Source organism: Melanostigma gelatinosum, assembly GCF_949748355.1.
Source record: "Melanostigma gelatinosum genome assembly, chromosome: 12".
Lineage (NCBI taxonomy): Eukaryota > Metazoa > Chordata > Actinopteri > Perciformes > Zoarcidae > Melanostigma > Melanostigma gelatinosum.
The window spans coordinates 13,867,790-13,892,400 of record NC_136645.1 but is presented as its reverse complement, the minus strand read 5'-3'; the positions used below and the strand labels follow the sequence as shown (position 1 = coordinate 13,892,400).

The 24,611-nt window shown below is 43.0% G+C and overlaps 1 protein-coding gene across 1 annotated transcript; it reads left to right on the top strand.

Moving 5' to 3' along the window:
• The first annotated feature begins 15,077 nt into the window (after window positions 1–15,077).
• vstm4a (V-set and transmembrane domain containing 4a) lies at window positions 15,078–23,758 on the top strand. Its single transcript, XM_079280908.1, has 8 exons — window positions 15,078–15,754; window positions 17,061–17,516; window positions 20,533–20,586; window positions 20,706–20,813; window positions 20,936–20,969; window positions 21,102–21,247; window positions 22,300–22,367; window positions 23,091–23,758. Exons 1-8 carry the CDS (start codon window positions 15,706–15,708, stop codon window positions 23,241–23,243), a joined length of 1,068 nt encoding a protein of 355 aa, XP_079137034.1. The 5' UTR covers window positions 15,078–15,705; the 3' UTR covers window positions 23,244–23,758.
• The last annotated feature ends 853 nt before the right edge of the window (window positions 23,759–24,611 follow it).

The window sequence follows — 24,611 nt, the reverse complement described above, 5'->3', positions numbered from 1 at the left end:
GTCAATGCTTTCCATGAATTGAAAGAAGATGCTTAAAGTGACTATAACAAGCCATGCCCTTGCCTATAAGTTGCTGTTGTTTTATGCTTCTGGAGAAAGGTGTTGCATAACATCTTTAAATTTCCTTTAACTTCTGCATCAGTATTATTTGATAAAGACTTAGCCGGACAGTACAGCAGCGCTGTGAAGCTGTTTTGTAGATGCATATAATGTAGATGAACTCCAGGTCAGAAGATATTCATGAACTACTGGATATTCTGAGCAAGGCTGCCTGCCAGCTGCAGTAAATTTAACTCGAACATATCCATGACGTTACCTTGTTGCATTTAAATGTGCAAACATTTTATTCAAAAAGCACAGTGCAATATATGCAATAAGAAGGCTATGAGAAGGCCCCCATGTGGAAGAAAGAAATGATCTTATCACTGAGATGTTGAGCATTGTTTTTAACTGTTGGCTTATTTTTTAAAGTATGTTCTGTATTATATAATTTTCAGATTTTTAATCCAGTTTATTATAAGTACAGTTTTAAAGGCCCTCCACAAGCAATGCATACCAGCTAGCTAACTGGCAAGGTGTCTGCTAGGAAAAGTACTTGCATCAACACATACAAATAGGTGACAGCACTCAGATCAGAACAACACACTTATTTTATTAATTAATAACCAAACAGTTTCACATTAAAACATTTTGGATGACAGATTATGTACCTTAAAATTAGCAGCATGTAAGGATATTCTAACCTGCTCTCCATACTGTTGTAAAACCAAAGGGGCTTCACTCCAAGATTATAATGTAATCTTACAGTTGACCGCTTCGAACCCGTTTGTTGACTCTTACACTCAAAAAGAAAGAGCTTCGTGGTAGTCTAACCGGATGGTCTAATTTATAAAACCTCTTCAGTTAGTCCCAACCTCTGATTATTGTAAACCCAACATCATATCTAGCTTCTAATCCAAAAGTGGTGAAAATCACATACAAAAGAAACGTGTGCGTCTGTGGACGCCCATCTAAGTTTGTGCGGATGTGTTCTGCTTTCCCAAAATAACTCACGTGAGGCTGTCTTTACTGTGCCTAGCAACAGTGTAGTTCTATTCACAACAAGTCTCTGAAGGTCATAGTGATTGAGTAGAAGGATTTACAGGGCTGTTTTGAGAACCACATACAGTACATTGCTGCTTAATACAAAGGGAAAAAAGCTTATTATCAAGGCCAGCTATCATAAAATAAGCACGACAACAAACGACTTACGGCTTTTAAAATGTTCTCACGTAAAAGAAAACATTGTCTGTATCTCAAGCTTTTAATCAAGTTTGAAATGTATCACACACATCATGCAAACACTACAATAAAAGTCCAAATATAATAATAAAAATGCTTTTCTTTAGACAAATTGTGATTTCAGTTAATGTTCAGGTCAAAGCTAATTTTCCTTTATTTTCTCTTCTAGGTAAAGAACTAATTCCTTATTGTTTTGGATGAAGGCCAACTAAAAGGCACAATGCCTTAGGAGCTACCAGCTGTAGAACATCCTGACTGAGGGCCCCAAACTCTGGGTCCTGTAGCTCCAGCAGCAGGCAGGGTGTATCATTTTGAGGTCTGTGTTTGCATGAATGACTGAGCAAATGAGGACAGAGCTCCTCGCCTACGACCCTGCATTATGACTTCAGTTAAGAAGCGCCGCTCAGGCCGAAAGAGTGGCGGACATCGTAAGCACAGCGATGGAGGCTACAGCGACACCTCAAGTGGCGGGTCCTATCCGGATGAGACTGACCGTGAGGTCAGAAACCTGACAGATCGAGCATTCAGGAGTCTCTGCATTGGAGATGAGGCGGTTTATAATGACTCAGACCTCTGTGCGTCTTCTCCCTGCACCCAGAGAGACAGACAGCTGGCCTTTAGTCAGAGTGGCCAGAACAAAGAGAGGGAGGAACTTAAAAGACCTGCGCATGAAAGCTTCAGCCTCAGGATGCAGCAGTATGGACAGGACTGGATCCATGGCGGAATATATGAGGCTGAGATTCAGAGAGATCCACAGTTGGAGGTTAATGGGGAAAGGACACAAGGGAGGGTTTCTGCCACATTCCAGCACTCCTTTGTGGAAAACTCTCAACAGGAAGAGCCTCTGGGGGAAGAACAGTCTTCCTTCCTCAGCAATGGAGCCACAGAGTTGAGTACGCAGCAACGCAGAAGCCGCTCCAGAGTTTCTTCTCTGATCAGAGCTTTTAACTCTGAGGGACGGGATGGAGCAGTGATGGATGGTAAAGTCAGAGAGTGGAATGATGAGACAAGCTGGGACAAATCAGCTCTGATGGGTATCCAACGGGAAATTTCTGAGTTATCTACGTCTTACCAGCAAAACTTTAACAGTGGTCATTTCCCCTCAGCTGGCCTGTTCTCTTCCCCGGACACCAACTTCTACTCCTCTGAAGTAGCAGCAGCGGCTCACATGAATTCTGCATCCTCTTTTATGAGATCTTCCCACAGTACACACAGCATGTCCGAGCAGTTCGACTGTAACTCTAACTTCTTCATACACAGTGAGTTTAGTCCCTTCAAGGTATGGAGGGACCATAACAGGTTTCCCTTCCAACAAGCTGAAGTCTCAGGGTTTATGCACTGTTCAGAGTTCCCTAAATGGTATGAGACACCAATGTACAGGGAGCTTTCACTGGATGCCCAACCACAGGGTCCTTATCGTTTTGATGAGAGAGGTGTCAGAGACCCAAGGAATACCTTGGCGCCTGTGGTTCCTCCCTGTCTTCCACGCTCCACCTCAACATCCACAATAATGCAGAAAGCTTCAGCTGTGGAGAAACGCTGTGACTCAGAGTTGACGGGTCATTACCCCCACAGGACATGGATGCAGAGCCTGGGACCTAAAAGGTTCCCGATGCAACGGTCATCAACTGCATCACCTACCAGCGAGATGGCTCGACGTGTTCAGGACACCATCAGCTCCGTCAAAGCCCTTCAGCAAAAAATCAAAATGATGACAGAGCAAAATATCGCAACAGGGATAACAGCAAATCAACAAGGAGTGCATTGTAGCAGCAATAATTTAAATCCTTTGTGCAACAATGCAATAATAGTGGAACCAAATGCTGTCAGCAGTAGCACAAGCACGACTCCCTTCAACATCAGCCAGTTGCTCACACCTTTAGTCAATGCACATCATGAAGCAGAGACGCCAGAGCTCCAGCAGTCTGCAGTTTCCCCTCAACCTATGGAGCATCCTCCAGTGCAAGCAGAAAGCAGGGGAGCAACTCCTGATGTTAGGATGTCCAGCTACAAATCCAGGGCCACGGGCCTACTCTTCAATCTCAAAGACAACCGGAAAAGAGTAAAAAGCACCTACAGCCCAACCAAATTTAAAGGATTGGAGACACTGGAGAAAAACAAACAGTACTCTACCCAGGAGCCTAGAGACACTGTGATAGACATCCCTGATTTTCCGGATCCAGACTTTCAACTACTCCAGGTAGAGGGTTCCAGCACGACAAATGCTGCCTCAAATCAATACGTAAACCAGTATTATAGCCCTGGATTGTTTACAACACCAAATTCTCAACCTGCACATACAGGCCTATATTCAGAATACACGTCAAGTGATTACCAGAGAGCTCAGATGCAAAGTGATATGGTTAATCCCTCTGGATTCACTGGCTTTATACCTGAAAATTATGCCAGTTATCATCCCGCTAATGGACAGAATCTCCATGAAGACTTATCGTCATTTACTCCCTATAAGCAAGCCATGATTGATAATGTAGAAACTCTGGGAGGAGACCTATACAGGTTTAAACCATCTTATACAGCTACAGAAATACCAATGCTAAATACTGACAGCAATCAACCAAGAGCATATTTAATAAGTAAGGCAAATGCTGAACAACATTTTAATGAAACAGTGGGAAGGGACTTCACAAAGGTGGATAGATGTCAGCAGCTCAAAGAAAACAAACATGATTACAGTAATGTGTCCTCACAGGATAGGTGGAGACAAACTATCTGCCAAGACACAGAAAATCTCAGTCTGAAAGCCGTCTCTCCATGGAAACAAGAGATAACCGCTTTAATGGAAAAAGACCAACATGCGCCGGCTTACCAAAGAGCAGACGCGATAAAGGAGGAAGCTAAATCACCAAGTAACAAATACAGAGGAGAAAATCAGCAAAGTATAAATAAAGAACTTGAGAAAATAGAGTTTAGGGAGAGTTTTGGTGTTGGTACAAATTCTCATAAAAAGGCTGAGTTGGTCAATACTAACATTTCAAACCAACTGCCACAAAATGCACCATTTAGTAATGCTACTGCTGAAAAAACAGCATATTATGGACAACAGCAACCAGGAACTTTAAAGGACAAATATCTACTTCTGAAGTATAACGGACACACTAAGGAAGATGAATTAAAGGATAATTATTTGACACAGAAGTATAACAGATATACTGATCAAGAGTACAGAAACCAACACATATTGTATTGTAATGAAGACAAAAGTATGCTCTCGCAAGACACACGTCAGAAGAAACAAAATACGTCGATTCCAAAGGTGTGTGAAATGCAGAGTCTCCAGCCAATGGAAGCTAAACCACAGCTTGAAAATAATATGCAGAAAAAATCCTTATCAAACCCTGACAATGCCTCGGCCCCCATAATGGCAAACCAGATCAAAGACAGACAGTTTGCTGAGGTCAGGACTGAACAGGCCATGGCAGAGCATATAAAGGCACAACACGCCCAAGCAGAGCTGGCAAAGACTCAGCACTGGGCTCAACTGGAGCAGCCCAAAGCAGAGTCGGCTAGGTTATTTTTAGCAGGGCAGACTGGTTCAGAGAAAGTCATAGAAGACCAGGCCAAAGCAGAACTAACAGAGGAGCCTAGAAATATTACAGAGGAAGTAAATGCCGAGCACTTGAGAGAAGAGCATGGTGAGCAGGTCAAAGTAAAACAAGCTGAAGCTGAGAGGCTAAAAGAAGAGCACATACAAACTGAATTGGCAAAGACAGAACAGGCTGGGCAGGCAAAATTTGTAGAAGAAGTAAAACTAGTGCAGATACAAGAGCAACAAGCTAAAGCAGAACAAGAAAAGACTAAGGTAGTTGAAGTGGAAAAGGTCATGGCAAACAACATTCTAGTTGAGGATGTTAAACATGAGAAAGCTGAGGACGATAACGTTCAAGCGAGTCGATTAAATGCAGACCAACCTACAACACAGATAATTAAAGCCAAAGAGAAAAAGGCAAAACAGGCAAAGTTGGAACAACCCAAAGCAGAGCTAACTAAAACAGAGAGCATGCAAGAAAAGTCGGCTAAACCTGCAACAAAACTAACAGTTACACAACAGATGAAAAGCGAGCCAGATAAAGTTGAGCAAGTTAAGACAGAGTTGGCTAAAGCTAAAGCAGAATTGGCTAATATAAAGGAGAAAATGAGAGGAGAGCAAAAAGAGAGAGTCAGAAATACAATTTGTAGAAAGGAAGATGGCATTAAAACAGATCTTCCTTTAAAATTAAATACGAATAAAAATGAAGAGAAGAAAGATCGAGACCAGGCAACCCAAATGTATCGACGAAGGGAAGAAATAGTTGTTGTCAGCGGGCAACAATTAGATCAAGCTAATAGAGGGCCTGATGAGTATGAGCGTCTTCGAGCGAAATATGGTTTGATTGATACAACTTCTGCAAACAGAAACACAGTGTCAGCAGCAAGGAATGTTTCTTCAAATGATGCCAATGAAACACCAGCTGTATCTCTTGATAAAGTTGAGACAACAAATAACGAGAAATCAAAAGACAATTCTAGACCTACGAGCAAAGTTGAGAGAGCTAACGCAGAAAATAAGGAGGAAGTAGGCAGCTTTAAACCCACTGAGTTGACAGAAAGCCAGTATGTTTACAGTGAGTCATCCAAAGAGTTCAAATTATCCGGTGGAAATCATTTACCTAACAATGTAGACAAAAGACCAAATAGTGACACTGTTAGGGATAAAGTGAAGGATGACAGTGCATTGTCCAGTAAAGAGAGAGCTCAGACCAAGCAAGAGATTCTGACTTCCAAGATAAAAGCTCATGCTGAAAAACAGATTTCAGCTATAAAAGAAAAGGGGTTTGCTGTACGAGATGGGTTTATATCCAAAAATCCTACAAAGCATTTAGCAGGTAGTCAGAGTAATAATATAAGACAGAGGCCACCATCACAGGAAGTGCCTAAAAAGCATGAAAGCACAAAGCCCAGTAATATGACACCAAAGCACCAGATGGAGCCTTCAGGACTACAGATGGAAACAGTCAAGTCTGTTTTACCTCCCAGCTCTGCTACAATATCGGTTAGGTCTGCAGCAACCACCAGTCAGCTAGTAGACCAGTTACTGAAACAAGTTCCCAAAGAACCAATGAAGAGCAATGACAATGTGCCAAAACCACTTGGAGAAGAAAAAAAGTGCTTGGTAGAAAATCAAAAGAAAGAGATTCCATCTGAAATTAAGTCAACAATACAAAGTAAAGAGCAAGCACTCAACCAGGAAGCAAATCAAGGAGAAATCTCTGGAAAACAGAAAGAGGGACTTAACAACAATCCTACCGTAAACACTGACCATTTCACCAAAAAGAAAGAAGATCCATCACAAGCTGCTGCTCTGGTCGAAGCAGAAAGCTCCGAACGTATTATGACGGAAAAGGCTGAGAGTAAACATGAAGCAGTTCATGAGGACTCAGCACCTTCACTAAATATTGTCTTTGGTCAGAACAAGACCCAAGTGGCTGATGACAGCTTGCACATTACGGGAATAATGGTAACTGTGCTGGAAAGAAAGTCATCTACGGACAATGGTCAGAGCACTCAAACACAAATTAATGTGGAAGAGTGCAGTAATTCAGAGCTAGATAAATGTCATCCCAGCTCAGGTCTGGGATTGAGTATAGAAAATACATCTTCAAAGGAAGTTAGTACAGTTCAGACCACTCATCCTACAGTGAAGGAAGATCAAACTCGAGTTGATATGAATAAACATATTACAAATGTGCAAGAAAATCGAACCCCAGAGACAAGACAGAACAATGTGTCTGAGAACGTCACTGTGAAAAGGACTAATCACCAGCTGGAGAGTTCTTCTATTAATGCTATACCACAACATGAACCATTGGCTGAAAAACCTGTGCCCTCCTCAGTCACTGTACCTACTAAAAATAAAGTGTTGGCTGAAACTCAACCCCTTCTTTACAAACAAGACATAATAGCAAGTGAAAGGAAAGACTATACAAATGAAACGTCAAAAGAAAACTCAGCAAAGAGCAGAAGGAAAGATGAAGTAAAGAGTAATACTGAAGAGAAAGAAACACAGAAAAGGCAAGCAGGACATACCAATGAGAACTTTATGGTTAATACAGCAATCAGCGACATAAATAATTCAAACAGAGCTGATGCCGAAACTCTGATAAAACATGACGACCAGCCATCAGTAAAAGAAGACATGCCAACTGTCATAAATCCCTCCAAAAGCAGGAACATAGATGGCAAGAGTGTACCCCTAATGGAAGAAAAGGGATGTGACTCAACAACACCAAAGCCATTCAATAAAATCAGTCCATCTAACCATTTAACTGAGCATGAAAACACACAGGTATTTCCAAAACATCAGTACAAAGAGACACATATTGGAGGAAAGCATCAAATGGATGATAATGTGCATATAGGCAACATTGCCATCAGAGTTGTGCCAGTAGAAACTGAGAAGGACAACCTGAAGATGGTGGGAAAACATCATGGCACCACTGTCCCATGTGATGTAGTTGCTGCTAATAACCAAAAACAAGTTGCATCATCTGGTCTTGAAGAAAAAGTGAACTCTTTAAGCAATGAAGATGGAACCAAAGACGTTATTTCAGCAAGCACTGAGAAGCAGATCAAACATAATTTGGAAGACACATTGGGAGTTCAATGTGTGTCGTCCAGTGTGAGAAAACTGTCTGATTCACTACAAATCAGCAATCAACAGAGCAACATAGATGTAAATAGTGAGATTACTCAAGCTGAAAATGCAAAGCCTGGAAATTTGAATAAAAGCGGAAAATCAGTGGACGAATCAAAGATACGACCAATGGTGGGAGACTACTTTCAACTGCAAGGGGTAGTAGAAACAAACAATGAACCACACAATCATACAAATGTTGGAGGTACGTCAGAGGCTGTTTCAAAGGTAAAGGAACTTCTAGGGTTACATCCAAACAAGGCAGCTATCGGCAATGAATCCTGCTCTGAAGGAAAAAATGAAGACTTTATGTTGGATCAAAGTAAAAGGAAAACAGTGGAATCAAGTTCTGTAAGGAAAAACAGAGAAACAGACGGTAACCCGGCTTCAAAACAAAGTTATGGTCCCACAGAGAGACAGAGTAATACAAATGAGAAGACAGAGGCAGGTCAAGCTAGTCATATCAGAAAACATCACACAGAAAATCAGTCCAGTTTATCAGCAAGGGAAAGACAGAGCACAAGAATTCCAAACGCAACAAAAGACAATATGGGTAAAGAAAAACCTGAAGTTAAACCAATACCAAAAGAAAGGATATCCACAATACCTGATATTTCAGCACTTGCAGACTATGCCAGGTTAAAAGTAATTGTTTCAGAAGACGAGGAAAACACAATTCAGGAATTGCCACCCAACAAAAAGGAGGGATTCTTTCCGCTAATACAAAGTCGTCATAGCAGGCGTCCAGTGTTCACTGCTGGCCCACAAGACCTCTCTGTGACAGATAAACATTTACCAAATAAAACAGAGGTCAGCCCTAAAGTGAACAAAGAGGCCAAACCCTTAGTATTTCCCATAACAGAGAAAGAACACCAAAGGACAGGGATGTTCAAACTGGCAGACAAAGAAAGACAAGAGAAAATGCCTTTAGATGCCAAAGCCAATGGATGTGTTGTAGACACAGGGGCAAAACATGCACAACATCTCAAAGAAGGAAATAAGTCACCGACGCCTCTTAAGAGCCAGGGAAGCGAAGAACAAGTGTCTGGAACGGATGGCCAAAGAGTTCGTCAAGTAGAACAAAGTATTCATCAGCCAAACAATCCTCCCTTTCGAGCAGCAACCTCATCTTCTGTAGTGAACAGGCCAAGAAGCACTTCTGTGTCACAACACCTAAAGCCGCTTGATAACTCCACTCCTCGTGAAAAACCTGTGGGCCAAGTGTACAACATAGTGGGAAGCAGAACAACTCCAAGAAAAGATGAGAGGACTGAAAATGCACTGGCTAAGGTTGAGGAAGTGAGAACAGAAAAAATGAGACTAGAAAGGCTTGCAACTCAACATGAAGAAACCAAAGCACAGCAGCAGAGAACAGCAAAACAGTTTGAGGAACGACGAGCTTCTAGGATAGAAGAGGAGAAAAGAGCAGAAGACATGAGAGCAAAACATTTGCTAGAGGAGAATAGAGCTGCTCTGGCTAAAGAAGAGAGGAGAGCCGCTCAGAGAGAAGAAGAGAGGAGACTAAGCGAGCAGGAGGCCATTGCCAATAGGATAAAGGAGAGAAAACAAAGAGAAGCAGAAAGAAGAGCAGAAGAAAATCAAGCTGTTCAAAAAGAAGAGATGAGAGCACAGCAAAGAGAAGAAGAAAGAAGAATGAAAAAAATTGAGGAGAATTGGAGAATTAAGATCAAGGAGGGGCGAAGACAACAATTGAGAGAGGAGGAAGAGCGGATGAAAGAGAATGAGGAGAGGAGGAGGGTGAAACTGCAAGAGGATGAGAAAGCTGCACAAGAGGAGCAGCAGAGGAGAGCTGATCAAGAGGAGCAGCAGAGGAGAGCTGATCAAGAGGAGCAGAGGAGAGCTGCACAAGAGGAGCAGAGGAGAGCTGATCAAGAGGAGCAGAGGAGAGCTGCACAAGAGGAGCAGAGGAGAGCTAATCAAGAGGAGCAGCAGAGGAGAGCTAATCAAGAGGAGCAACATAGGAGAGCTGATCAAGAGGTGCAGAGGAGGAGAGCTGATCAAGAGGTGCAGAGGAGGAGAGCTGCACAAGAGGAGCAGCAGAGGAGAGCTAATCAAGAGGTGCAACCGAGGAGAGCTGATCAAGAGGTGCAGAGGAGGAGAGCTGCACAAGAGGAGCAACAGAGGAGAGCTGCACAAGAGGAGCAGCAGAGGAGAGCTGCACAAGAGGAGCAGCAGAGGAGAGCTGATCAAGAGGAGCAGCAGAGGAGAGCTGATCAAGAGGAGCAGAGGAGAGCTGATCAAGAGGAGCAGAGGAGAGCTGCACAAGAGGAGCAGCAGAGGAGAGCTGCACAAGAGGAGCAGCAGAGGAGAGCTGATCAAGAGGAGCAGAGGAGAGCTGCACAAGAGGAGCAGCAGAGGAGAGCTGCACAAGAGGAGCAGCAGATGAGAGCTAATCAAGAGGAGCAACATAGGAGAGCTGATCAAGAGGTGCAGAGGAGGAGAGCTGCACAAGAGGAGCAACAGAGGAGAGCTGCACAAGAGGAGCAGCAGAGGAGAGCTGATCAAGAGGTGCAGCAGAGGAGAGCTGATCAAGAGGAGCAGAGGAGAGCTGCACAAGAGGAGCAACAGAGGAGAGCTGATCAAGAGGTGCAGAGGAGAGCTAATCAAGAGGAGCAACAGAGGAGAGCTGCACAAGAGGAGCAGCAGAGGAGAGCTGATCAAGAGGAGCAGAGGAGAGCTGCACAAGAGGAGCAGCAGAGGAGAGCTGCACAAGAGGAGCAGCAGAGGAGAGCTGCACAAGAGGAGCAGCAGAGGAGAGCTGATCAAGAGGAGCAGCAGAGGAGAGCTGATCAAGAGGAGCAACAGAGGAGAGCTGATCAAGAGGTGCAGCAGAGGAGAGCTGATCAAGAGGTGCAGCAGAGGAGAGCTGATCAAGAGGAGCAGAGGAGAGCTGCACAAGAGGAGCAGCAGAGGAGAGCTGATCAAGAGGAGCAGAGGAGAGCTGCACAAGAGGAGCAGCAGAGGAGAGCTGCACAAGAGGAGCAGCAGAGGAGAGCTGATCAAGAGGAGCAGCAGAGGAGAGCTGATCAAGAGGAGCAACAGAGGAGAGCTGATCAAGAGGAGCAGAGGAGAGCTGCCAAAGAGGAGCAGCAGAGGAGAGCTGATCAAGAGGAGCAGAGGAGAGCTGCCAAAGAGGAGCAGCAGAGGAGAGCTGATCAAGAGGAGCAGCACAGGAGAGCTGCTCTGATTGAGGAGCAAATGCGAGCTAAACATATTGAGGAGAAGATACTTGGTGATATTGAGGAGACAAATAAAAGAAAACAGAGAGAAGAGGAAGAGGAGGAGAAAGCTGCTCACATTTCAGAGGAGGAAAGGGTCAAACAGGAGCAGGAGATTGAAGAGCAGAGGAGGGAAAGACATAAAAAGGAAGAATGGATGAGAACTCAGAGAGAGGATGAAAAGAGAGCTGTTGAACAAGAGAAAACAATTATAAAACAAAGAGAAGAAAAGCAAACCAAAGAGGAGAGAAACAGACGCCTTGAGGAGAGCCAATCAGCACTGAAAGAGGAGAGAGAAGCACAAGAATGGATGCTAGCTCAAAGACAGGATGAGATCAGGGCTAAAAAGAGAGAAGAAGAAGAATTAAAGTCAGCAAATCAAAGAGAAAAGGAGAGACACACTCGGATGGAGGAGCAGAAAAGGGCAGCACTGAGGATGGATGCTCTCCAGTACTATGCCATCACCTCAACAGAATCAGAGAGGAAACCCAGAGAAAGACAGCTATGCTCCCCTTTACCTCCTCAACAAAGACACAATCCATCAGGGCTTGGGTCAAGTGAGGACTCAGGATCCCACACGAGGCCTTATAGGTCACATGCGCCTCCATCTCCAGCGCCATCTCTGCCTCGCTCCAACACCTCATCTCCTGCTCTGGGAGCCAAGCCCTTAATGTTCAGGGTGAAGGATAACACCATTAGAGGTTCCTCTTTCACCAAGTCAGTCAAACCACGCTTCCATAAGAACTTTGGAGAAGATTTCCGTGTAGGTTCACCTCTGGAAAGGGGGTCGGAGAAAGAAGAGGATGAGCAAGAGATAATGAGACGTAGTGCTGGAACTCCTGTCTATCCTGACACAAGGTCAGCACAGGACTACTCAGCCCCTCTCCTGCAACATAAGCCTTACTCCAGGAGGAGCATCGCCCTGGATGAAGACGACTCTCGCTCTGTCATCAGCAATATGTCAGAGGGTGGGGAGAGTTTTGCCACCAGTGCAGCAGACCTGGCAGATATACGAGGCCTGTATGACTACGAGAGGCCAGAATCAGCCTGTAGTTTCAGCAGCGATGTCTCTCGTTATTTGGGCAAGCCTCCATCTGTTCCCCAAAAGAGTGAGAAAGCCTTGCGCAGAGCGCAAAGGTTGACTACTCGGAGGATCAAGAAGTTGTCCAACAATCCAGCCGACAGCCATGCTGGAGTTACGAAATCTCTTCAAGATGTCTCCAGAATACCTTCCTCCTCCTCCATTGAGGTACGATCCACCAGCTGCCAAGCTCTGACTTCCCCTCATTTTTCCTCACCTGTCTCCCTTGCTCATGCGCCAACATTGGGGCCTAGCTTCCCGTCTTCACACACAGAGCACCACTCTTCTCACAGCTCTTTCTTTGCTTCCCCTCATGCCACTGGTCCTATCTCCCTCACAGTTGCTTCACCTCATGCTACTGCCCTCGTATCCCTCCCTGATGCCTCGCCTAAAGCTACTGGCCCTGCTTCCCACACTGCTGCTCTTAAGACAGTTGCTCGTGTTCCCTCTTCTCCCACTCACCATCATGACAACCACCAAGCTCCAGTGGCACAGTACCATGTAGAGTCAAGCTACCCCCATTCCTACCCACTGACCCAACGTAAGGTGCTGCAGGACCTCAGCTCTGGTCAGTATTTCGTGGTGGACGTGCCTGTTCAAGTGAAAACTAAGACTTTTTTTGACCCAGAGACAGGAAAGTATGTCCAGCTAAATGTGCGCCAGTCTGGCCAGAACACCGCCCGAGCCCAGCCCCAGCAGACATACCCACAACCTCAGCTCCAACCCCAAATGCAAGTCAAGTTTCAACAGCAGCCCCAGGCCTCTCCAGCTAGCAAGTCCTGTGGGCTTTACCAAGGCAACCATGGTTATCCCCAAGACTACCAACCTCAAACTATCACCTCTGTGCCCTGTGGGTCATCAGCCCCACTGACTCTCCACCAGGACCAACAGCCTGTCGGGGAGAGCCACGGCTACGGATATCCAGCCCATGAAATGGGACGGAAATCTGAAGGGCATCGCTACAGTCCAGAGAAGACTCCATACATGGACACAGTTAATGACAAAGACAAACCATATAACACAGTTTATAACACACATGGACCAAATGAGTGGCTCCCAGGGAGTGACCCAAACAGCCAGCTTGCAGGAAGCTCAATTTGTGAAAATGATAACTCAGCCCACTCACAATGTCAGCCCCGAGATATAATAACCATGTGTGAACTGGACGACTTTATGGAGATGTCTGACTGGTGAGAACACTGGAAGCTTTTACTTTAAGGGGCTAAGTAAATAAGGTATTTGATCAAATAAGGATACCCGAAGCAACGGAGGGATGATATTTAAATATTTGTAAATGACTTTTCAAGTGAAAATAGTCTCAGTATGTTTTAGGTTTGTAGTTTTCAAAAAGTCCCCATGACATGCTGTTAAACTGCTGCGGTTGATTTTGGAGAATCACAGTTGAGCTATTTATTGTGTTACAGAGAAGTTCACCATTCCATTTGACGTTTGAATGTGAGAAGCTAAGATATGTTTCTTGTGTAGACAGAATGATCAGTATCCTGTTGCCTCCTAAACCTAGAAGTCTGTTATCATACATGAAACAGCAACAGTGTGTCAATAGTGTTTAGTAATTTGAAGAAACATTGGTTTCTGCTATGAACATAGGCAGGTTTGCTTGAGCTTTTATTCTTGTTGTCTCACTGGAGAAAGCCTACTTCTGCCAGTTTGTGATGCATGAAATATTGTCAAACCCACCGCGTCAATCAAATATCGCCAGATGGTGTACAGAATAGTTTGTGTATTCAACCACTGTGTCAAAGTAAAAAATATTGATGGTGATGTGATTATTGCTGTTTTTAAGGTTTCATTTCATACAGTAGTCCATTTTTAAAGGTTTGTGAGAATGTTTCTGCGGTGCTGTGAAACAGTAGAGTGACTTGTACTAATTCAGGCAATAAAAACACACTTCATTCAACCAAATAATTTCTCACCACAATGACTGTCTTTCAAACTCACATTGTAAAGGTTATAAATAAACAAAAAGGAAATATAAAAGATTGCTTCTACATGTTGATTTCATTTTACTAGTCAGAGGGCTGTAATAACAATATAATATTACTACCACTGCCATCCTGTTTTCTTGAAATGTACCCAGGGTCTGAATGAGTCTTTTTAGTGCATTAAAAAAAAAATATGCATAAGGCAATTACAAAGTGTTATTGACAGAGTACAATAATATCTCCTTAGAGAGTTAGCTAACACAAAAAGAGGAAATAACATTTTGTTCATGACATTTGTGTCTTTGCCTAGCATACCTATGGGATCCAATGAGGGAAATAATCGTATGAAAATGTATTTTCTTTGATTTGCCTTGATTCACCAACTCGGATTAAATGTACACGGCTGTGTTGAGAATTCCTGCATACGCTCCCCAGATTCAAAGTATTGTTGATCCCCTGAGAAGCAGTAACCTGCTTTGACCACTGCAGGGCAGAAAAGAGCGACTCGTCCACTGGAGCAAGACTTGAACTTAAGACTTATGGAAAGGAAAACTTGAGGGAAACCCCAAGTAAAGGAGGTAGTTAAGAAGACAAAATAAATCATTTTGGCATGTTTACTCAATGAAAACGTGTGCAACGGCTTGGCTGTATATAAAATAAAAATGTTTTTTTCAAAACAAAAGATTTTGTCAAGATCAAAAAAAGATGAAACCACCTCATCAACCCAGCCAGTTCATTTCCCACAGAATCCATGCTTCATAAGACAGTACAACCTGAAGGGTTAAATCTGTTGTGCAATTCCATTTGGCTTTGGCAGAGCTCGAAGCGCCAGCAGAAGCCCTGCCTCAGCAGTTCAGCCTGCCCAATAAAGCAGCAGGCTTCATACCACTGGGACAGGCTGACGACCACAGCCAGAGACAAGCCCATGCCACTCTGTCCAGCAGCCAGACAGGGAGAGGTCCCAGCACACACGCACATATCCACATGCATAGATGCACACATGCACGCATGACACAAACACAAAGCTCACATGCATGAACATTAACTTGGGCGACGGAAATGCAGCATGTTCAGCGCTTTACTGTATACGTTTTTACAAAATGACACACAATGTGACAGGCGCATGCACGCACACAAACCACGAGACTTGACCAATCGCTTTAGAATTCTGGGGTTTGGGGCAGCAGTGCAAGACACTTCACAGGAACACAGGAAATGACATTTCCTACGTTTTGCAGGCCACACAGAGAAAAGAGAGAGAGAGGGAGGGAGAGAGAGTACTGGGAGAGTGAGTGGGAGTTTCTAAGTGGGAACAGAGCATTTACTGTTTCATATTACACAGAAAAGAGGAGAAGAGTTATAGTGCGTGAGGGCTCTGGTGGGTTGTCCAGTCAGGCTCTGTTTTGAATGTAGCTGCTTGTGTAAGGGCTGTGCAGTTGTCTGGGTTTATGGATTCGCTGATTGTGGAAAATGTACTTCTCTATAGTGGTCCTTGTCCTGACTAAGGCTCTGGTCACAGGTAAGTTTACCTTGTTTACAGCAGTAACCAGTCAGAAAGCGAGCAAGCAGGCAAGAAAGAAAGTAAGTGAATGTGTCTGAAGTAGTAACTTAATCTATCATCTAGCATGCACCACTGTGCAACCATACATTTTGAGTTTACTTTGTAGCATAAAGATAATGTCAAACATTAGAAAAGACACATCCTAATCGTCCGTGTCTCTACAACAACTAAAAGTTTTATGTGCAATAATTGTTGGCAACAATATTGACACAACAGAAGGTTCTTTTGCAAACGGGCCGAACATGGCTTTGTTTAAAAGCAAACCAGTTGTGGAGTTAAGCAAGTTTGTTCCCTGTGATCAGTGAAAAGCTCAGTATCATTTTCATTCTATAAACGGCCATGAAGTGGACTTACACCTCATATCTCCTGCCTTATAATCTTTTCATTATGTTACGTTTTGTGTTTGGTTTGAGTCCCTCTTGATGCTTTTGTTGTCACATTACACAGTGTACCCTGAGGGAGATTCCCTAACCAACACAGCTACAAACAAAAAACAAACCAGCAAGGCAGCCCAGATGGTCCCTGTTATCGTGTCGTGTTTCTCTTTGCCTCTTTCGTGCTGTACCCCACTGAAGACTAATGTTTCCCACCTGTAGATTCTCTTTGCCTGTCTGCTTACACATATTGTGTCCAGACTTCATGTCTCTTCTAGACAGACCTGACCCAGCTGGCGGTAGAATGAAAGTACCTCAAGGGAAGTGAAGGGGCACACAAAGTGTGTTTTAGTTTTCTGACTCTCAGTCCTCGAACACTTTCTAGCTGTTACAGACTGAATTCCCGTCCAGTGACGGAATGTCATGAGTAAAACCAGTGATAGTGAGAGCTCTGAAAACCAGAAACCCAAGCAGCCACTGTGGGTGTGCATATAAACATACTTCATCTAAATACTACAATTATGTTTAATTGGCAGGAAATCAAACATCTTGCAAAAATGAATTCTGACTTTTCCCTTGTGAGGCTCATTAGCAACTCCAGTTAATTACTAATTTAACTAGCAGGGAGGGGTCACACAAGCTACCAGATCACAGTATTGTGAGTTTCCTCATGCTTGGAAAGCTTGTTTTATAGTTTGGTCTGGTCATAACACAAATAATGATTTACCATACACAATACAACAAGCACACATATCAACAAAGAACACATTCAATAGAGTATGCAAAAACAAAATATAAATAAATATATTATTTTTATATAATTATAACAAAACAATATATAAATACAACAAAACAATATATAAATATGTAAACTGTCTTTTATTCAACAGAGGTGTGTCATGGCCTGAATGTGACGGTGACCCCTGGGCCTGTTGTCACGGTAACAGAGAGAGACAACGTGACACTCTCCTGCCTGGTGGCTCAGAGAAAGAGGAGCGGCAGCGTCCTCATCCTACGCTGGTTCTTTTCTCCTCTTGCTGCTCCCACGCTCGTGCCCCCTCCCTCCTCTCCATCCCCCTCTCCTCCTGCACTCGAGGCCTCTCAGTTTCTGATCGTGAAGATGGGCATGAAGAAAATGAAGCTGTACGGGAACTACACCCGTCGTTTCCCCCAGTTAAAGTTCCGTCTGTATGAGGAAACGGAGGGAGAGTTGTACCGGTTGCGGATTCTCAACGTGACAGCAGGGATGGACCAGGGTTTCTACTCCTGCAGGGTTCAAGAGATTCGCAAACATAGAAACACATGGAGAGCCTCATCCAATGGTACCAGCACCACACAGCTGACAGGTAATGGTGACCTCTAACACACTATGCACTCCATGTCACATTGTCTATTGAAAGGGCCAGGGCCCCGTTCTGGATGATAATGAGGTGAAAGTCCTTTTGGGGTGGGGGGGGGTTAAGACCCCTTCCTCGGTGGTATCTCTTGATGGAGGGCAAGCCAGAGAGTGAATCAGAGAGTGACACAAAGCAGATAAGGGGGTCAGATTGCATTCACTCTTTAGCCTTTTGTCAGATCAAATGCAAGGGAATTTATTCAACATCAATTTAATATTTAATTAAATCTTAGCTTCGGCGAGTAAAGAAAAAACAAATCTATCTCTCATGACCATCTGGCAAAACAGAAAAAGTGTGCATTGTGTTGTACACCATTTGGCCGACAATAAATTAAAAAAGTATTTTACATTTATTTCTTTTTTTATACCGTTGTGCAACCCTGATCACTGACAAAAGAGAATCAAACCCAAAGGGGACTTCTGGGGTTATTACCATAATCGGACAATACTTTCCATGGAATATTCCTTTCCAACGAGCTCCCTTACAGCCCCACACACTCAGCTGAGACATGCTGTCCATGCTATCTGGCAATGGAAATAACCGCATAAAGGAAAAGCAACAGTTTTTATGAAAAGGACAGGACCAAATAGAAATGTGTTGCGTGTATTTTCTGACTCTAGCTGCGCTTTGTGCTGTACGTGTGTCTGAGTGTGACCCCAATCCTCTGGCATTTCCATCTCAAAACAATGAGCTCACGCAGCCAAACCACCCTCAACAATATCACTCTCTGTGTACGAGTGTGAGGAGTAGAAGGTAGAGTGCTGCTGAGCTGGCTTTGTTCAAAAACTCTGCATTACATGACGTCAGCATTCCGGGTTTATTTTCATGCGAGCCTCAGGAGAAAATTTACCGGAGAATTCAGTCGCAGTGGAAATTATTTAGTGCCAATATGTAATAAACAAGATGAATAAATCAGGTTAAGAACTAATTCAAATCACATGCTGTAATATATATTTCTTTACACTGCACGATCCTTCCTCTGATTTAACTGGATTGATGGGAAGGCCATCTGTCGCAGTGTGATGCACTTGGATAAAGGGGTTCAATAGATATCAAAGATGCTGCTATACCGTGCTATAAGTGTGCCTTCACCTGACACCGTTGCACACTTTACCTTTGACTTGTTTTACGCCAGAAAAGCCTGTAGTGGTTTGAGTCGGAGAGAACCATCTGACAACGCCCTGCCCTATATTCAGGACAGTGTCCCACTAAGGAAGCCACACAACCTCAGGCATCTCCGACATGCATTGACCACAGAACCAGAGAGCTGATATTGTAAGGACAGAGAGAAAACTAACTTGTAATGTTATCCAGGGAACCCCCGTCTCTAAATGTCATTCTGCAGATCTCAGAGCAAAGACCACACTCCACTGATATAGTTGCATTAGAGACGTCCTCTCCCACAACTTCAGAACGAATGGTTGAGTGATTTCTGCTTTTTTAAACTGGAAAAATGAGCAGACTCTCTGTGAGGTTGGAATACAACTTATTTAACTCTGCTCTTCAGGTTTCTAACCTTGCCGGCTTCAGCGGTTGGTTCATTTTTCTGCGTCGTGTCTTCACAGCTGCACTGATGGGGGGGGGGGGGGGGGGGGGGAAGCAGATGAGCCTAAATCTATGCCTGATGGTTTTCGGCTTTAAATGAAAACCTATGCAGTATAAACTTGAGCTTGTGTAGACACATCTGTAGACCGTGTGTAATTTAATAGCTCCCCGACAGCCAACCTGTGAACTTGGGGCATGTGGTTCACCACAGTGTAAAAGGTCAGATACACATTAACTGTTAACCGCTCGCATTGTCAAGAGACGCCTGTTAAATGTAGCCCGTCACCTCATTAGATAAGTTAGACCACAGTTTACAGATCGATCATTACTTCTCATTTTGTGGTTAACAGTGGACAATATAACAGGAACACCATACAGCCTAATGCAGTCCAAAAAAATCATCATCGATTGGCCCTCCATAATTATGACATTAAATTAACAAGACAAAAAATAATAATTCCATTTAAGGATTTGAAAAACAGCATATTGCAGGGCCTTTGTATGACATTGCATTGTGACAAAGCCTGTTTCCTTGTTATGTCTGTGATCAAACTTGGACTGGATGCATATTTCAGAAATAATTAGGTGAATAAAGATCTAATCGAACACAGCAGTATCTTCAAAAACACACGACTTGTGTTGCTTCTATACATCTTCTGCCTGTAAAACTGATCAAACATCTGATCCAGTTTTCCATTTTTTGCTCACACAAAAGCCATTGTGTGACATTAATTAACGTGATATTCAGACTGCCGAGACCACATTTGACAATTCTGCAGGCAGTTCAGCGGTCTGGAAACAGGCTAGAAGTCAATTAGAGTTAATATCTTATCATTTCTTATTAATATGTTTATCAACCTGTGTTTGAAAGACATATTAAAAACCCATTACGGGGACACTAAGTAATTTATGTACATAGCCTCTGCTCATTCTCTCCTCAACCTCTTGCTAAATACCCCTGACCTATATACAACCCATCATTCATTGACACACACACTGACAACAACTTCCTTATTCTTTACCGTTTCACACTTGTAAGCTCACACAAGACAATTGCAACATTAAACGATTGTGAAGCAACCAACAAAAGGAGTGGAAATGCAGAGCAATGGGGAACCCCCAAACACTGTCCAAGAACAGCAATACAACCAGGCCTGTGTGTGTGTGTGTGTGTGTGTGTGTGTGTGTGTGTGTGTGTGTGTGTGTGTGTGTATGTGTGTGTGTGTGTGGTGGGTTTGGCTGATGCCACAGCAGAATCTCCCTTCATTTGCAGTTTTGATATTTATGGAAACCACTGAGGCCGTCTGCTGTGTTGAGACAGTGCCCTCAGACAACAGCAATTTAAATATTTAGTCTGGGTACAGTTTTCTACCCTCAACATACTATTTTTACTTACGTTCTTTTGGACATTTCTCTCCAGTGCACTTCACTTTGGAGGATGGTGGCAGTGAAGGACTGTGGCGTTTATATGCAGGTACTGTTTCATCTCTAGTTTTTCTTCTGTTTTACTTCAGTGCATACAAGTCTTACTTTGACAAATAACGCCGCTGTTACGATGCTTTTTTTAAGGAGCTACATGTTTTTGTTTTATAGATGTGTATTTGTGTGCTGTGCTGATTTGCTCACTGGGCCTGCTGTCCATCGTCCTGTTCACTCTGGTTCTCACCTGCCAATACTTTCACAGGAGACACAGGCTCAAAGGTGAAAGCATCATTTGTTTTCTGTTAGTAACTTTACATTTATAACTTTATATTTCCGTTTTTCCTATTCAAAACAACTTTGCTGTTAAATTAACATGACTTTTTCTGCTACTTTCTCCACAGATAGTTACCTTCTAGTGAAGTGTCCAGAAAGCAGGTGCAGTTTTCTATTATAACTAGTGCTGTAAAAAAAAACAAGCCAGATCATCAATTGATCTGTTGCAAAAAGAATTGACAAGAGTAATCGAAATAATCATTGATGTAATTAAAACTCATCTGCTCCATGCAGCTCAGGAGAGACTGTGACCAGCTCCAGCAGTTCCTCCGGTTCCTCCCCAAGAGCCCAAAGGAAAGACACAAGACAGAAACCTGACAGAAGAGCAGCAGCAGCACCTAACCCCCCCGAGGTGCCACCACCACACATACCAGCCAAAGGTACAGTGACATTTGAAGTGCACAATGTATTCTCTGGGAGAAATGTAATCCTTCAGTGGCTCCCCAATTTGATTGCCTTGTGACCTTTTAAAATAAAGCAAACTTGTAACCCCACGTCACAGGTTAAATATGGCCTCAGTGTGGGCATGAGTTATGAGCAGTTTAAAGAGCATTTTCAGAATGTCTAATTTAATGGTCGGCCTGGTGTCCAGTATTTCACAAAAATGTAAACATGTATCCTAATGCAGTGATCAAAGTCCTAATTATATATTATTTATTTAAAAGGAACCATGTACAGTTTAAACATAAATGTCTCCATTCGATGCACTGTACCAGATTGTAGCTGAAGCTAATTTGCATCTGCAGTCCCTTGGCAGATCAACAAGGACAAGACAACAACACAGTAAAAGGAAAAGACATAATACAGAGATATACCACAAAAAACATACAAGACACCCAAAACAACGCTACACACAAATAGCACATCAAAAATTAACATGTGTCAATAAAATCAAGTCAGAAAAGACTACAAGAATTGAGGTCAGTGTGTGCAGTGTTGTGCAGTTTTTAAAAGACTTTTTAAAGTTGGATTTAAAAGTCCTAATAGAGCTGCAGCTCCTCACTCCTCCAGGCAGGGTGTTCCACTGGTGTGTTGCTTTTACAGAGAAGGCAGATTGACCAAAAGTAGTGCGGCGAAATGGTATTGTACAGTCTCGTGTAGAGGATATTCTCGCTGATCCAATGGAAGTTGCTGCAATATTACATATTGAACCTTATATTCATTTGAGCCCCTCCCATTTATTGGGGGGGCTCGTATCCCAAAAAAACAATTGTTGGACAAAGAAAAATAGAATAAATGACCAGCAAGTACAAACGCAGAGAATTATACATCGAGCACAATTCAATTTCCCTGACAAAAACAGCATAGTTAATCTGATGTAAAATTAACACTGATGCTGTTTCTGTTATAAACTAGATTTAATACAAAAGTGGTTGTGAAGGATTTTCTTTGTTTATTTTTGAGTAAATTGGGGTTGTCTCTTTTTTTCCAGTGCCTGTTGCTGCAAAGAGACCTCAGAAGCCCCGAAGGTTAAAGACTCAGCTCAGGAGTTCCTCCACTGTAAGTCTTCTTGTTCTCACCCATCACACAAACACCAATGTCCACTTCACCCATACAATCCTTTATGAATCATATTAACTTAATAGAACAGTTCAGATGTATTTATTCACATTTTGAAAATGTTTTTTTCATGCGCAGAGTTGTTATTGAGGCACATGCAAGTGGGAATATGTCTCACGACTGCACGATTGTCTACAGGAGTTTATTGCCGTCTCTTCATTCAGTTATGAGTTTGATAATTCTATTTAGCTTTATTGCTTCTCAAACAATTATTTATTTAGAGTGCTTCGTTGGTTTTATATCTACAATAAAAATGTCAACTCAAAACTACTCAAACTAAGGATGATCAGTATTTTTCTACTGATGCCGTTCTTGTGATTGTGTAGCGAAACAAAGCTCCGGAGATGTGAGCATTTCTTTTGCACGGACATATTGATTGGATGAGTGCAACTAGGAGGACCTGAGGATGCTGGACAGGACTCCTATTGTTCCAAGATGTCCTGTAAACACCGTCTGCAGCTGAAAAGAACCATGGGGATGTTTCCCATGGAAAGTGGAAGAATGTTTGCTGAACAATATTAAAAGCAGACAGGATGCATACACTCCCTCTACACGCCTTTTCCCCGAAATGCTCACTATATATATATTTTGATATAAGATATCTTTACCTTGTCTCTGCAGTAAATTCCTTCAGTATTCTCACTCTTTCCCTCCCTCCTCCAGCCTCGAGTATCACAGGAAGACAGTCTGACATATGCAGAACTGGAGCTGGTCAGACAAAGGCCAGAGCCCCTGGCCTCCTCCAGTCCTGACCCCACTGCCTCCAGCCCAGACACTGTGTACGCTCAGATCATCTTCCAGGAAAAACCGCTGTAACCACAGCAGCTCTGGACACATGGATGTCATGGTACCTCCCCGTGAGGGCAACTGAACTGAGTGGCAACCAAAGGACAATATTTATGAACTATCAGTATGGCATTTAGCATTTGTTTTTTGGCTGTACGCTGCAACTGTTGGTAAATGAGGGTTTTGTATTAACTCGGCACAGATCCATTCCAGCACAGCAGTTTTGGGGTCTTATAATTCTGTTTTGTTTGTTGGCATTGCTGGCCTGTGAGCCAGATGTTTATAGAACGCTCTTACTGTTAACTATTCTGTATAAACTCAGGAGACTATTTGGATACAAGCTGCTGTTCAGGCTCTCTTACTGCAGTATCATAAGGCACTTTTCAAATGCATTTATAATTATAGTACGAATACTCCAAATTAATAAATATATGCCCTGGGCCCGACAGTCTTTGATTCATATAAATACTGTTTTAAATCATCTTTTTTTAAAGTGGATTGGTCTTTGTTAGATTGGTCTATAATTTATCTGGGGGTCACAACAAGCAAAATCTCTTTCACACAACAAAAGACAAACCAATGAAATACTACAAACAGCTGCAGTGCACTCAGTGGTGCTTATCGTGGGTTTTGTGTGACACGGCAAAGGGATGAACAGCAACTATAAATCCTGGAAGCAGCTCGCAATATGCCTCAAGTACCCAAGAAAGGTGAAGGGTGTCGGCCATTCTGTGAAGGTCAGTGTGTGGTGAAAAATGGGATGAAGATAAAAGGGTGTTGATGTGCATCACTCTCTTCCTCCATGCACCTCTCTCTGCGAGTGGGAGAGATCGAGAGAGAGACCATCATCCCCCACAGTTCAGACTCACTGACTTGGATGAACCCGCTAATGACTACATTTATTCAAATTAGACTAATTGTAATCATGGTTAATAATTAGCTTTACAGTGCATCATAATTGGGTTAGGCTACAAGATGGTTCTGCCTAGGTGCAATAATTTATTTGATTTAATTATTCTGAGGAACCCAATGGTTTGACATTTCAGATCATAAAACCAGCGATGGAGAGAGAATGGAGATGGCCGTTAGCTTTAGAGAAGGTCATTGCTTGCTCTCTGGGAAAATGATGAGGACTATTTTCCACTCTATTAAGCTACTCCACTTAGCACAATTAGCCACACACACACAAAGGTTAAAGAGAAAGACCTCTTCCTTTATGATCGAGAGCGGTGGTGCATGTGCACGAGAGAGCGAGCAAGAACGGCAGACACAGAAAGCCTCCACAATCTACCATCATTTGAAACGCTGACTTATTTATTAGAATATAAGTGCATTGATTAAGGAATGTCAGAATTGTACTTTTCCACTGAAAGATTAGGATCAATGTTTGTCTGTCTG